Source organism: Tyto alba, unplaced genomic scaffold, assembly GCF_018691265.1.
Source record: "Tyto alba isolate M040663 unplaced genomic scaffold, T.alba_DEE_v4.0 Super-Scaffold_1, whole genome shotgun sequence".
NCBI classification, from domain to species: domain Eukaryota; kingdom Metazoa; phylum Chordata; class Aves; order Strigiformes; family Tytonidae; genus Tyto; species Tyto alba.
Genome location: NW_024881261.1, coordinates 215,715 through 230,614, shown reverse-complemented (window position 1 = coordinate 230,614; position 14,900 = coordinate 215,715). Strand labels below are relative to the sequence as shown.

General features: G+C 39.1%; 1 protein-coding gene across 1 annotated transcript in view; it reads left to right on the top strand.

Annotated features, from left to right (window-relative positions):
* The window catches only part of LOC104361281 (vertebrate ancient opsin-like), a 50,965-nt gene that overhangs the window by 31,240 nt on the left and 4,825 nt on the right, over window positions 1–14,900 (top strand). The window contains exons 2-5 of the mRNA XM_042786757.1: window positions 7,227–7,401; window positions 9,996–10,370; window positions 11,907–12,117; window positions 12,732–12,849. Coding sequence (XP_042642691.1) covers window positions 10,010–10,370; window positions 11,907–12,117; window positions 12,732–12,849 — 690 coding nt within the window. The 5' untranslated portion in view covers window positions 7,227–7,401; window positions 9,996–10,009. The remainder of the gene's footprint in view (window positions 1–7,226; window positions 7,402–9,995; window positions 10,371–11,906; window positions 12,118–12,731; window positions 12,850–14,900) is intronic.

Below are 14,900 nucleotides of genomic sequence, written 5' to 3'. Positions count from 1 at the left end.
TAAAAGGTTACTAGGACTTCTCTTCCTTGTACCTTGCTCTGAAACATATTTAGTTAATGAGAATCTCTATGGACTATGTCCCTCAGAATTACCCAAGGAAAGCAGTAATTTCCAACAAATTAAAAGATGGGATGATTGAAAGTGTTTATCCACTGCAGACCTAGGAACAATTGATGATATTTTTGCAGAACACAGTATGGAAACATGGGCATGAAAGCACAGTGTGGGCAAAGGGTGTACTTGCCTGTGTCAGCAAGTTGCTTAACTCAGCACTAATAGCACTATTCAGTTTGACTGAGACCCCTGATAGAAAATCCACTAGTCAATGGAAGGCTTCTATTGATCTTCATGGGGCTTGACAGGAGTCTTAGCTAGTTAAATGTTATACTCTGCAGGGGCTTCTCCAGCCTTTTCTTCTGCTCTCCTATTTTTCCTTGGAAATTCCTTCCTAACGGGATTACTTTCACAAGATCTTTTAGCTGGCCTCTTACATGATGTTTCATTACCATTTTGTTCATGAAAACGAACTTTTAATAGTATTTAGGTGAGAGAAATTTCAAGTTATGTTTACACTGGAAAAGAAATGTATAGAAATGTAAGGAATTTCTTGTTCCTGAGTATAAATTCTGTAAGATACCCACAACCAAAGATGTTCCACAATAGACCGATACATGGATGTGCTGTTTTGTCAAATGGCAGATGGGGATTTAGTGTTTTTCCTTTTTCCTCGGGAATCTCCGGTGATGGTGCTGACACTTATAACACCATTAATCTCTTATCATGAAATTTAGCCATGAGAGAATAACAGACTTGGCCCAAACAAGTATAAATAAATCTGGGTAGAAGGCAAGGTTATGCTATGTTTGATTTATATTGCACTAATGAGATACCACTGGCTGGATAGTGGTTCTTACTGATCTTGTTTCGTCAGACAATTGCTTTGGAAAACTACCTGAGGAACTAGAGATAGTTCCAACACTCAGACCTGAATCCAGAGTCTACTAACATGCATAAATGCTCAAATTCAGGTTTTAAGTAGGAAGCAAGAGATGGACACTATTTCTCATCCATAGCTGGTTGTGAACATCTTGCTAAATAAATAGATATAACCAAGTGCACAGGCCAGTGGTGTGCATGCTGCTTCAGAATAGTCTATATTTTTAGAAATTGCAAGTATGTAAATAATGTTTCCCTTATTTTGGTACCATATTTCCAGCTAGGATTACAGGTACCACAAAGAAATTGATTTGGAAGCTTTGATGGGAGCATGGCATAGATCTGCGCCAAACTTTCATGCACTCAGAACTCATCTCCCTTTCTTCTAACTGTCTTCAGGACCTGCTAACAGACTGCTGTGTAGAAGAAATCAGTGTCGTGAACTATGTGCATTTATTTTCAGCTGCAGAGCGGCTCATGTCTCTGAGGCCTGGCATGGAGCTAAAGCATGGGACTCTTCTGCTTGTAGACTTGGGCACAGCCCTGAGCAGCAGTGAGCACTGTCCTGGTCTACCCCAGTCTGGTGCAAAAGGGTTGTCTGAGCGTGTTTGGGTGGAAGATCTGTTGCCTTTCCCCATGCTGGGCAGTACGAGCAAGCAGGCATGCAGGTGATTATGTGGATAGTGGCTCATTGCTATTCTCATGCACACCCTGAACCTTGGAACACATAACCATTACAGTACAGTTCACTGACTGTCACTACATAAGGCTATGTCTGAACTACTCAGCTACATGGGCAGGGACACAGGCTTGAGCACCAGCACACAAATGTCCTTATTCCTGTTTGCTAGCCTGCTCCTGACATGTTTTGGATTAGAACAGGTCATCCAGACCAGGCATGGTTCAGGGCACAGCACAGGTTGCAGGCTGATGTGCTTGTGACACTTGCATAAACCAGATCCCAAATCTAGATTCTTTTGTTAGGGCAGCATATATCTATGATTCAGGTTCTGATCCCTACAGAAATATAAATAATTAAAGAAATAAAGAAATGACCACCAAATATGTCACATGCTCAGCACAAGCTACGAATTACTGAACTGTAGCCAAAAGTACTTGACATCCTGGATCTAAGATTTTGTCTTGGCTCAGTTTTTTTGGGAAGTAGCTTTTAATACAGACAGCACAGAGGGATTTGAGCAAACATCTTTCATTCAAACAGCTTCAGCTTTCAGGAATATCAGAACTTGGAGCCAAATATCATGGTGTAGGTCCGTTTCTAAAGGAACTAAAATTTGACTTTCCAGTGCTGATGTTAGTCTGGTGCACACTGTAGCGGTGAATGCTGCCAACATTCTGAACTTTCTTGGTTGCTTTCCTCACTTCCATAGCTGCAATGAGAATGTTAAACTGACTGTATGGACTCTGTGCATCTCTATTTAGTTTGGCAAATAGAGAAGATCACAGTTCACAGGGGCTTTGCTATAAATATTTTTAAGTGTTGAAAAAATCAAGTTATGCAGATGAACAAAAGATATCTGGGGTTTGGGTTGTTTCTGGGATTTTTACTCAGTTTTGATTGGGCACCTAATTGATCAATGAACTTGAGAGCTAAACACTTCTGAGCCTGCAGGGACTTGTCTGCTGGTCTTTGTGTAATGTAGAACTGACTGCAGTGCTCACATAAATCTTCATTAAACCAATTTTAAAACCTTATATCTTTTATTGTTTTCCTTGAACAAGTAGTAACAAAAGGAAGTGAATATGTCTGTTGTCTTTTACCAGGAGAGTAAAGTTGTAGAGTGAGAACATGTTACCTCTCTGATGGAAGGAGAGCAAAAGTCATGTTGTGACCTGCTGCTGTTTGAGGTCTAAGCATGATAAAAATTGGACTTTGTTACAAAAATTAAGTTTGAAGTTGAATGTTGTGGATGGAGTTTTTGATGATTATAGGAAAAATAGGGTGGGTTTTGTTTATTTTTGTTCTGCTTTTTTGTGTGCAGAGGCTTCCTCTTGCTTCTGTTAGGTTAATTGTTCAGTGCAGAGCCAGCTCAACCCTTCCCAAGGGCATAGAAAGGACTGAGTGCTACTGTGCCAAGGATGGGGACAGATTAATTTTTGGAAGAGGTTATCAGTCTGGTGCTACTTCTACCTCCACAGTCTCCTAATTCCCAGTGAAGACTGACCCCAAATGACCCTCTGCTGTTTGAGCCCCCGTGTGTCTGCTCCATCCAGAGGCCGGTGAGCCCAGCAACTGCACTGCACAGCCCAAACGCCGACTGTACCATGCACGCTGTTGCTGTCTGGGGCTGGTGTGCCCCATGGTCACCTTACAGCCCTTTGTGCCCTCCACCAGTGCGTGGGAGGATGACCTGGGGCACGGCCGGGTCCAGCTGCAGGCCAGGAGTCTCTGGTGTGCCTCTACCTGTCTGGGCCAGAAAGTAATCCTAAACGTCACTTGTATCTGATGCCCCCACTGCTCCCAGGGCTCTGCCAGTGCATGTCACATATACTGATGTGACTGTTAGGTTCGACTCTTCACTGCATCACAGTTTCTTTTATGACCACAATGTAGAAATACTCTTATGAATCATTAAATGTCTGACAGCCAGTGTTACAAAAATAAAAATCTAGAAAAACTTCTACATATAATTACTCTTGAAAACCACTTACCCTTCAGATAGACTCTCACCATCATCTTAATATTGACTTTTAAGCTCTGATGAAGCTAGTCATGGACAAGATGTCGATTTCTTTGTTACATTTACAGTAAATGTAAATATGATGACAAATGCAAAGCTGCAAATTGTATTCTGACCTTAACTGCTTCAAAGATTTGGTCTCAATCTAATATCAAGTTTAGGGCAAACGCCATATACTGTCTTCAGGGACTGCAAAATAGTCAAAATGTATCTGATGTATAAAATAACAAACTTCATTTAATAAGTTATTAAGACTAAAGATTCTCATGTACATGATCCTGCTCAAGATAGTAGGATTTATTGCAAGATTAAGTAAGTCCTCTTTTCTCTGAATGACGATTTCATAATAGAAAAATCCTTTTAAATAAGAAGTACCATGTGAAGAGTTTTTTTGCTTTGAACCACCAGGTGAATATACTGGATAACAATTCACACAGATCTTTTAGGGAATATATAATTTCTGAGGAAAACCAATTTGTTGAAGCATTCTTTTGTTTATTGTAGTGACATAGTCAGCTCTTTCAATGCCTATTGACTTCATGGCTTATTGTTAAAACAACGATTTATTTTACTGGAGTGTTAACAGATTAAGATCCTGTGAAAGCAACTGAGTGAAAAACTCAAAAATCTGTGGGAAAACCTTTCACAGTGACAGCAAAATAATTTCAGTCAGAATCAGTAAAAGTATGAAATCATTGCCTTTTACTTAACTACTCTTATGCAGTGCCCAGGGAACTGGGTTTAACTGTGCTTTGCAAATCACTGTGCTATCATAAGTTAAACAAAGTCTTACCTACTCAGATGAGGCCCCAAACTCCAAGATACTGTTAACTTGTCTTAAGTAAATACAGCCTGCTAACAATTTACTTCCTTTTCTGATGCTCAGTATGTGGTGGTTGTATTTCTTTTAATTTGAATTAGTTTCTTATTCACAGTTAATAGAACATGTTTTATTTAGCTACCAGATTTGTTATATATTGCTGGTTACTGAAATTCCTTCAACTATGCTGGTATCTTTCCCAGTGTAGAACACCTCTTTGGTACACAGATTTTATCTTTTGACAAAAGGAAATCTCCACTCCTGTTCTTTTAATGAGCAAGAGAGCAAAATAATTTCTTTAAGAAGTCACTCAAAAGGGCAAGGACAAAATTTTTCCATTATGATAGATCAGTGTTTTCTGAGATCAGATTTCAAATGTGTAATCGCTGGCTTTCAGTAACTGTGAGAAGATAAAATTGCAGATTAAAAAAAAAAAAAAAATAAAAAAAAAATAAATGGATGGAGGAAATCAGTTTTTTTTTTTCAAAAAAAAACCCAACAGGTGCCAGGATCTGCAGTGTTCTCTGTACAGGCACACTCACAAACTGACCACCTAGAAATGAATGCTTCAGTGACATGGACTGATCAACTGTAAAAGCCCACTTTACTGATGACTTTTTGCATTGGCTTTTGTATGTTCAGGCTGTTTTTTAGACAAAGTATCCTCCCATAGAGGCTTCTGAATGGGTTACATGAAGGTACTTTACAATATCTTTATCATATTTTTATATATTATTATATAATATATAATATTTTACTACACAGGAGTAACAACTCCTCTGCTCCTACTTCTGATGTAATGCTCTAAATGGTTTAGTCAGGCAGCAGAAGGAGACTATTTGTCTAAATTTCCATAAGTTTAATTGTATAGGAAACCCATTTTCTACACTCAAGTTTCAACAGGTTCTAAAAGAATGTGGGCCTATACTGAGAGTAGGTAAATGAGATTAATCACTGCAGCCCTGTAACAAGGTTCTTAAGCAAAGTCTGCCACTAGGTTTCACAGGTGCTTTCATTGAACTTCCTCGGGCATAAAAAGGTTAAATGTAGCCCCATAGTAAACTGGTTTTACAACTCCTATAATTAATGTGAAACAGTATCTAATTTTTTATTCTTACATTAAAAAAAAAAAAAATAAGAAAAATCTTTACAGTAAGTATTGTCAAGGACAAGAACAGGTTGTCCTGCAAGGTTGTGGAGTCTTCATCCATGGAGACATCCAAAACCTGACTGGACACGATCCTGGACAACCTGCTGTGGCTGCTCGTGCTTTGAGCAAGGGGCTGGACTGGAAGTTTCCAGATGTCCCTGCCAGCCTCAGCCCTTTTCTGTTTCTGTGACTAATTGGACTCAGCAAAAGAACATTTGCTTATGTGATCTGAGAATTATAGTTGCTAGATTTGTAATGTAATCTGTAGTAGTCTCTATGCATAAACTACCATAATTTCTCCTTAATTTCTAATTTAAACTAAATGCTCATGCACTCTCTTCAGCTTCTCCCCTACTGAAGGCAGAAAAGAATGTGACCTTACTGCATGTGTTTTTAAAAATACCGTAGTGAAATACGTTCTAATATTCCTTTTAGAATGATGCAATTGGAATGGCATTATCGAATATAGGACATTGAAAGATAAATATAAATATACTTAATTCCAAAGTCATTCATACACTTCATTTGCTGCTGGGTTTTTTAATATCTTATTTAAAGAAAAAGAAGTACAACTCAGAATTGATAAGACTGATTTCTATCTGACATGTTTGAAATTTACTTTGCTTTGAAACTGATGGTTTCACCTCAAACTTCTTATTGACCCTTTCCCCCTTCTCTGTGCCTGAAGCCTTTCCCTACCCCAAGGAGCACTCACTGTCCAGTTTCTCTCAAGCCCACATACTCTGCACCTGCCCATGGTCTTCCTAATTCCTCTCCACTAGCATTTACTAGCTTTGACTGCTTTTCTTTTGTAGAAACCACCCCAAACCAGTACAGCCTGTGGTCCCTCGTGGGCCTTGCAGAGGAGGTTTCTCTGGGAGGCCAGCTGGGGTTTCCCATTGTCAGGACCTGAAGGCAGCCCTTGTACTGCCACCTCCAACTTTGCCCAGGCACATGGGACAACAGCTTCCCTGCAGGAACACAATCGTAGCAGTATCTGGCAAAGGAGAAATAACAGCTTCAGTCCACTTATGCCCTGAAGGGATGAAGCACTCATGTGTGATGGAAGCAGTCTGTGTGTGTGCACTGGGTCAGCACCATTTTCTTACAGAAATGATGAGTGCCTGAACCCCTGGTTGGATTTTTTTTTTTTTTTTTTTACCCCCAAAATAGAAGTTAACTTACAGGGTGGCCAGGTCAGTCACTGAGATGGGCACTCACATATGACACAGCAGCCAGTTTGGTTGTACCAAAAATGGGATCCTTCACTTCAGATTCCCACAGAACATTACAGCAGAAAATGCTGTTTGCTCTAATTAAATGTGACTAAATGAAATCCTTCTTGGGGACAAAGCAAATCTCTCACAATCACTTTGAGTAGTGAAGGCCACTGTTGTCATTAGACAGAAGCATCCCAGGACTATCATATGGTCAAAAGCTGAGAAGCAATTCAATTGCACCACTTGAAATATCACACTCATTTTATAGTTTATTTCCCTGTTTGTGTCTTATGGGAATGGTAAATTCAGGACTAATTCACTAACTGCCAAATACAATTTCAGGCACCAGATTTGATCTCAGTTAGCACAGTTCTTGTCACCCTGATTTTGTCTTACAGCTGGAATTACCGTAGGCATATTACACAAGTGCTGTTAGTTACACGTCCTCTTCACCTCGCTGACTGTATGTTCCCTGCTCCGACCAGACGCAGTTTAACAGCTGGAGGCTGTTGTACTGTCTACGAACTTACCTCTTCATATGAAGTGTTAGTCAGGAACACCTTTGCTAAGGAGGTAAGTCATGTCTCAATTGTGGCCAAGAAAATTAAGACTGTAGTAGATCAGATGTATGAGATATGACGAACAGGAGCTTGCATGTGCTCCAAGTTTATCAACAAACTTTCAGTATGTGGAAATCCAGGAAAAGGACTTTGGCACTAATAGAAAACAAGACCTTAATAAAAGGAGCTAAAGATCTTGTGATGTGTTGTTGGAGAACAGCTGTCTTTAAATGGAGGCTACAGACCTGGGATGCTCCTGTTCTCCCTGTGCTCATACGGCAATGCCTTGTCTTTCTAAATGTATCTGATATGGATTTCAGAAGAAAGCCTCACAACAAAACTGAAAAAAAAAAAAAAAACAAAATCCATGTCTGTATTATTTGGACAAAAAAAAGCCCTGCAGTGCAAGAGGGGTAGCAAATGTAGAGCAAAATAACAAATGCAAACCTGTGATTTTGGAAGAAGTGTAACTGCTGTAAGTTGTAATAAGATAGCATGTCACAGATAATAATTTTCAGTGATAAAGTTGACCTGCTAAAGAAAAAAACCAAGCAACCAAGGCAACATATGAATATTTTTTAGATTTCTAAACAAAGAGGAAGCACACGATAAAGAAAAAATAATGTATTTAAACTGTAACCAGAATCATAACTCATACAAACAACTTGAAAAATATGACAGCATAAAATAACTGGAAACAATAGTTATCCATTCTTTCGATGGATGTCAATGTACAGTCAATAGATTTGTAACTTAGAGAAGTCCAGATTGTACCTTCTCTGTTGTATGTTAAATTCGGAGTTCTAGTTTCATTCTGACACTAAGAAGAATTTAAAATCATGTGTAATTTCCAGTAACATAATATTCAAACTTGATTTTAAAATTGTGGTCCAGATCTTCTGCTGTGGTATGCAGGCAGTGGAACTATGATGAATCATGCCACACAAGGACCAGCTGGAGGCATTTTAATGTTGCTGTATGTTGATTCTTTTTATTTTTGACACTTGGAATTTTTAAATATTCCTGTTGAATAAGTATTATTTTGTGAGTGTTTTTGTTACCAGATTTGATCTGTTTAAGCACTGTCTCCTTTTCAACTGAGTATATACTAACTGTTTAAACATACTTCTGCTATTTTGGTTACGGTAAGTAGGAGTTTGGGGTTTTTTTAGTTCAAAATATTCTGAAATTTTCTGATGCATAACTCCTTTTGCCAGTGTCCAGAAACCCTTTTAATTCCATTCCAGCATACCAAAAGATTTTAACCTGTTTTAACAAAGAGTTTCATGTACAAACCAAAGCAAATATAAACTCAGGAGATTGTATGGACAGGTAGTGTTACTCATTTTTGCTCTCATTCCAGCTCCTGTTTATTCATGTGTTCTATATGTTGTGTGTCCAAAGTGTGAACTCTCCAGTACAGGAATGGGATTGCTTTTATATGTTTGATTCTGGTTAATACTCCAAGGCTCTGATTAACAATTATGGTCCCCAGGTATTATCTCACTTACAATACAGCTGAATGATTTCCATATTCTTGGGGTATCCAGCTAAGTTTGTGGAATAATTACTGACAGCCCTTTAGAACAGGACTACTGGAATAGCTGTTGCAGTATTGTGTCACATTAGGGCATAGAGATGACTTGAGTTACTCATCTTGGGAAACGAACATAAGTAACCCTAACTGCTTATGATTTTTAGAGTGCAGATACAGTCAGTCATTTTTATCAGAAATATATGACTAGTTATTAATTTTCCTGCTTTCTGTTGTCATGCTCTACTGATTTTATTTTTTTTCATGTATTTACAAACTCTATATTTAAAATACTGTTGTACATCTTTGCGTTTTTAGTACTAAAGCTGTAGTTATAATCATTACACCTTCATCAGAGATAAAATTTATACTGTCTCTGATAGAAGCTGAAATGCCACTGAATAATATAGGAAACTTATTTAATTTGGAGATTCATTTCTGAGGCCATAAGCTAGCCTGAGAAGTGGGCAGGGGTTTATAGTGCAGTTTCACTGCCCATTTTACAGCTACTGTGGTCACCCAGTGTTAATCTTTCCAGGGCTGCCCTCTTTCAAGAAAGCAAGTCGGGGGGGAGCCTCCCCCTTGCTGTGCTCCCAGCAGCAATAGGCATGAGGAAGATGACTCCACCCTCACTATTAACAGAAGTAAAGCTTAATTTTTATAGTGCTAAAGGTCAGGGAGGGTTCCAAGCAAGTGCTTCGTTTTTCCCTGCAGAGTAGGGATGATCTGAGGGGTATTTCGGCACTGCTGTTGGCTGCTGCAGAAGGAAACCTGCAACTTCTGTAGCTGGGTTTTATTACAGATAAAGACACAGCTGCAGCAGGACAGAGACAGGAGATTACTGGCAGAGAGGGGCAGAAGTTCTCTAAGATATTTTCTCACTTATCTCTGTTCCCACATTCACTGCACTAAACTTTCCTGTGACCAAACCTTATTTCCTGGACTATTACTGGAAAGCAGAAGCATGGAGAGTTTCTTCACACTTATGCTGCAGACAACAAATTTCTCCTTTTAATCCTGAATATTATTTATAGATTAAAAACTGCAATATTATACAATATTATTTTTGCTAGTGAGAGAGAAAAAAATGGATGCATTCAGAGCACCTGAAAATGAGTCGCTGTTGTCCGGTTCCTCTGGTCCTGCCAGATGGGATCCCTTCCATCGTCCCTTGGACTCCATCCAGTCCTGGCACTTCAGGCTTCTGGCAGCAGTAATGTTGGTGGTGACCTCCCTGTCACTTGCTGAGAACCTGGCCGTAATCCTGGTAACTTTTAAATTCAAACAATTGAGACAACCTGTCAATTATGTTATAGTGAATTTGTCTGTGGCTGATTTCCTGGTCTCACTGACTGGTGGCACCATCAGCTTTTTAACGAATCTGAAAGGTTATTTTTATATGGGATACTGGGCTTGTGTACTGGAAGGATTTGCTGTCACATTTTTTGGTAAGCTTGATTTTGTTTGTAGTTTTATGTTCTTTTCCTTTAACTTCCTTCAATGTATTCTACTAGCTATCCTGCAGCTTCCCAAGTCACTGACTTTGAACGCCTTTGAACTAACCGATTCTTTCCCCAGTTAAATATATTTTGTAGTGGATCTCATGTGTGAGTGAATAAGATATATCACTGTCTCTGTCATATATCAGTGGCTTGCCACATGTATACTGATCATTGAATATGTTTGGTATTATGAAGAAAAGCTTAATAGAGTAACAGTGTTGTTGGGGGTTTTGGTAAATGTCAGGAAAAAAATTCACTATGTGTAACTATTTTCAAGGTTAGGTGTGTGCATATATGGATTAATAAGAGAGAAAGAAAAAACAGTGGCTGCTCTTAAACTGTGGAAAATAGCAGGGCACAAAAGCATCTTATGTTAGCTACCCTCCAGTGGTTCTGAGGAACTGTGACATATCTGTAACAGTCATTCTGCACACCTACATCTTTTGTGTGATTCTTTTTCTTGGCTTTGTTTTACTAACTACACGAAAAGTATTAGAAGTACTATAAAATGGAATATCTTCACCACATATTTCCCTGTGTAAATATACCTCTGCAGAATAAACAGGAAATTAGTTTAAAATGGGGCATCTATTTGCTTGAGATAGACATTCATTCCTATCTCCCTTTTCCTGTATCTGAAGCTGCGTAGTAAAGACAGCCTTCTAACTCTTGTCAGTGCTCTAAATCAAACATATTGCTGATCCTCAGCATGAAAAGGAGTCCCATTGTTGCTCTCAGCCTGGTTAAGCTACACAGAGGGAATGTTGGTGAGGGACAATGCTACTAAAATAGTTTATGGCATGTAAGCTATGTGCCATGGAGAAAGACCAGGCTGTTTCAAGATTTTGATGGCCAACCAGGTGATATGTGCCTAATAAACTGATAATTTGATGTTGTAGGCAGCTGTCTGTAGGTTAGAGTTTCACAACAGTCTGAAATATGACATTGCCTGAAAAGATAGTGTTTTGAAGAGGTATCTCAATTTGTTAATTTGGAAGCTACACATAATTTGCAGCTTTTCAGAGTAGAACCAAGTGGGAAAAGAAGTCATTGTCAGTCAAATGACCTGATTAACTGATTGGTTTTGTAGTCATTATACAGTAGACTGACAAATTAGACAAATATGAAAATCTTATGCCCTTAATACATATCAGAATAATGTACATAAATTGCACATTATTTCATAACTTGGGTTGATGGAAATGTTGTCTGATGTGTAGTGGGTGGTCAAACACTGGGACAGGTTGCCCAAAGTGGCTGTGGAGTCTCCATCTATGGAGATATTCAAAACCCAACTGGACTTGGTCCTGGACTACCAGCTGTATGGACTGTACTTGAGTGTATGTGTCGGGGTGTTGAACTAAATGACCTCCAAAGATGCCTTTCAACCTAAACAATTCTGTGATTCTGTGATGTGGGATGGTGTTTGCTTTTCAGTGAATCTACCCAATTTTTGATGCTGACTGTGTTTTCTTACTATAGGCATTGTTGCTCTCTGGTCTCTTGCTCTGTTGGCTTTTGAGCGGTACATTGTGATCTGCCGCCCCATGGGAAATACACGTTTGAGGGGAAAGCATGCAGTCCTGGGTATTGCCTTTGTGTGGACCTTTTCCTTCATTTGGACCATTCCACCAACAATGGGTTGGAGCAGTTATACCACCAGTAAGATTGGAACTACTTGTGAGCCTAATTGGTAAGGCCGCTCTTACAGAGTATGGTAAAGAAATGAAACTTGCAGCTCAGGATGTTATAGGGGCAGGAATTTAAAGGAAAGGCTTAAAGATGATGTATATCTCTGCAAAAATAGGCATAAAGAAAGTTTTAACAAAACTGAACAATATCTGCCAAGGACAGATTTTTAAAAAAAAAAAAAAAAAAAAAAAAAAAAAAGATTATAAAGGGAGGAGCTTCCATCTCCAATGAAAATAACTATCCTATACCCTGTGCATTTTGTCAGGATTCCAGGAGGACAGAGACAGATTTTTTTGAGAAGATTGGACAAAGCCCTGAGCAACCCGGTCTGACGTCATAGCTGACTCCACTTCGAGCAGTCAGTTGGACTACATGTCCCTTCCCACCTGAACTGTCCCTCAGGTCTATGATACTGTGCTTATGGTCATAGGGTCCTGTCCTAGCTCACGGCCCAGGACTCCATCTGGTGGTATGACTAGAGCTTTAAAAGGGCACTTTAAATAAAAGCAGTTGACAAAAATACTAGTGACAGTGTTGAAGAGCAAAATTAATACTTCAAGAAAATAATAGCACATTTTAGTAATGCATACACAATGTATTTTGTGTTTTATACAGGTACTCAGGAGCTTATATTGACAATACATACATTATTGCATTCTTCAGCACCTGTTTTATAGTGCCTTTATCAGTGATTCTGGTATCCTATGGAAAACTGATGCAGAAGCTAAGAAAGGTAAGAAAAAGCACTTAGAAGTAAACTCTTTAAATAAGTATGTATTCCAACATTTGAAATTTTTGTATCCAATTTTTCTATAAAGATCAGATATAATCAGATCAAATTTCAAGGTAGAAAATGCACTCAGTTATCATCCCTTGTTATATAATTCTCCTTACACACAGAAATTCATGCTATGGTTAGAAATGATTTTTCAAAGTGTGAAGTTTTATTCACTTATCAGTATATCTCATTAGACAAACATCATACAAATGAAAGAATGTCTGCCTCATAAATAAACTGAATGATCCAGTATTGGTTTATTTACAATTGTACTTCAGTTCAGTGATGTTTCTTAAGACTTGAACCATGTAAATCAGGATTTAGCTTAAATGGCTGCTTTTGTAGATTTTAGCGTGCTGGCTAGTACTCTATAACATTTAAATGCAGAATAAAATATAGCATTTGTAAATAATGTAATGCTGTTTACTAAATAAAATATTAAATTGTCCAGAAATATTTTGAAGACTTGAGAAATGCTTTTGAATTTATTTAATGATTGTGTTGACCTGATCCAGAAGAGAATCTGCAAAAAGTGAAAAAAGAGACAATAGAATAGGAAAATTCCTATTTGGGACAAGATTTGGGGACAATATTTTGGGATGATACTGTTATTTCTATTTACTGAAAAGCTACCTTGTCTTATTGCTTCAGTAAAATATTCAGTAAGTTTATTCAATTTACTGTTTTTAAAGTATTTGGGATAGCCAAATGTTTGTATTTATTCTGAGCATCGTTTCTTCTAAGTAAAACAAAACAGAAGAGAAATGCAAAAAATATTTTTATTTTCTCATCAGAAAATACAGATTGGAACATACATACTTCAGGTGACATTGTGATTTCTCTAAACAGAATTTTCTTGATTTCCTCCAGGATACATTTAGGGGAGAGAAGGTTAAATGGCTGAGAGGCTGATTTCAATATTAAACACAAGAAGTTTCCCAGGTTGACTGTGAGCTGCACAGGCACATGGTTGCTCACAGCGCTCAGTGTCTGTTGGTGTGAGGGTGGGGGACATGAATTACAAGGTACAGAGATTCTTGAAGAAAATAATTGCTCATGACTCAGACCTCCTAAGACAACTTGTAAAACTATGATTCTGTTATTCTGAGTATCCAGAACTTTTATTAGGATTTTATCTTTCCCTGCCCTAACCTACCTGCAGAGGGAATGGAATGGAGAGAGAAAGCAGAGGGGGCCGGACCTCCCTGCTGCTGATGCAGCCCTCTCAGTGCTGCCCAGGAGGGTGATGCTCTCCCCAGGGAAGGAGATCTGCCCTCTGGCTTGGAGGGGGGGCAGCCACCCCTGTGGGGCCCCGCTTCTGTCTGGTGGCAGTGTACCTCCATGCAGACCGGTGGGCATGGGCCCTGCCCTGCAGGGCTGGGAAGGGGCCAACTCCAGGAGACTGTCCCCGGGTGGGAGAGCCCATGAGGCGGCCCGATGTGAAAGAGCGGGATGTTAACCCAGCAGATGGGGTGGGATGGAAGCATGCAACACTGTGATGGGTATTCCAGAGCAGTTGCTATTGTGCTACTCAGGTGCTTCAGGAGGTGCACAAAAAAAGGGCCGTTTCCTTCCTCTGGGACAGCCATTTTTAAGAGGCAGCAAGATAAAAACAAAGCAGGTGAGATGAGCAACAGGGGAGACAATGAAGGAAAATGTCACCATCAGCCACAGCAGAAGCTAGTGAATGGTCCACCCTGCCCTTTGGCTCAGGTCATGATGTCTTCTGGAAGACTGATCTGTGCCGTGTAGTGGGTCCCAGCATTGGCCTGGAGCCACTGTAGTGTGATCTTGCTAGGCTGACTTTCTCAGTCGTCTCTCTTTTCCAGGAAGACTAGCAGTAATAGTAAAAAAAAAAAAAAAAAAACAACAAAACAAAACAAAACAAGAAAATAAAAAAAAAGAAAAAAAAAAAAACAAAAAACAAAACAAACAAACAAAAAAGCCCACTCTTCTTAGTAAGTTGTGCGTTTTACACTTCCACTGCAGCTTGGTGACCTGACAAA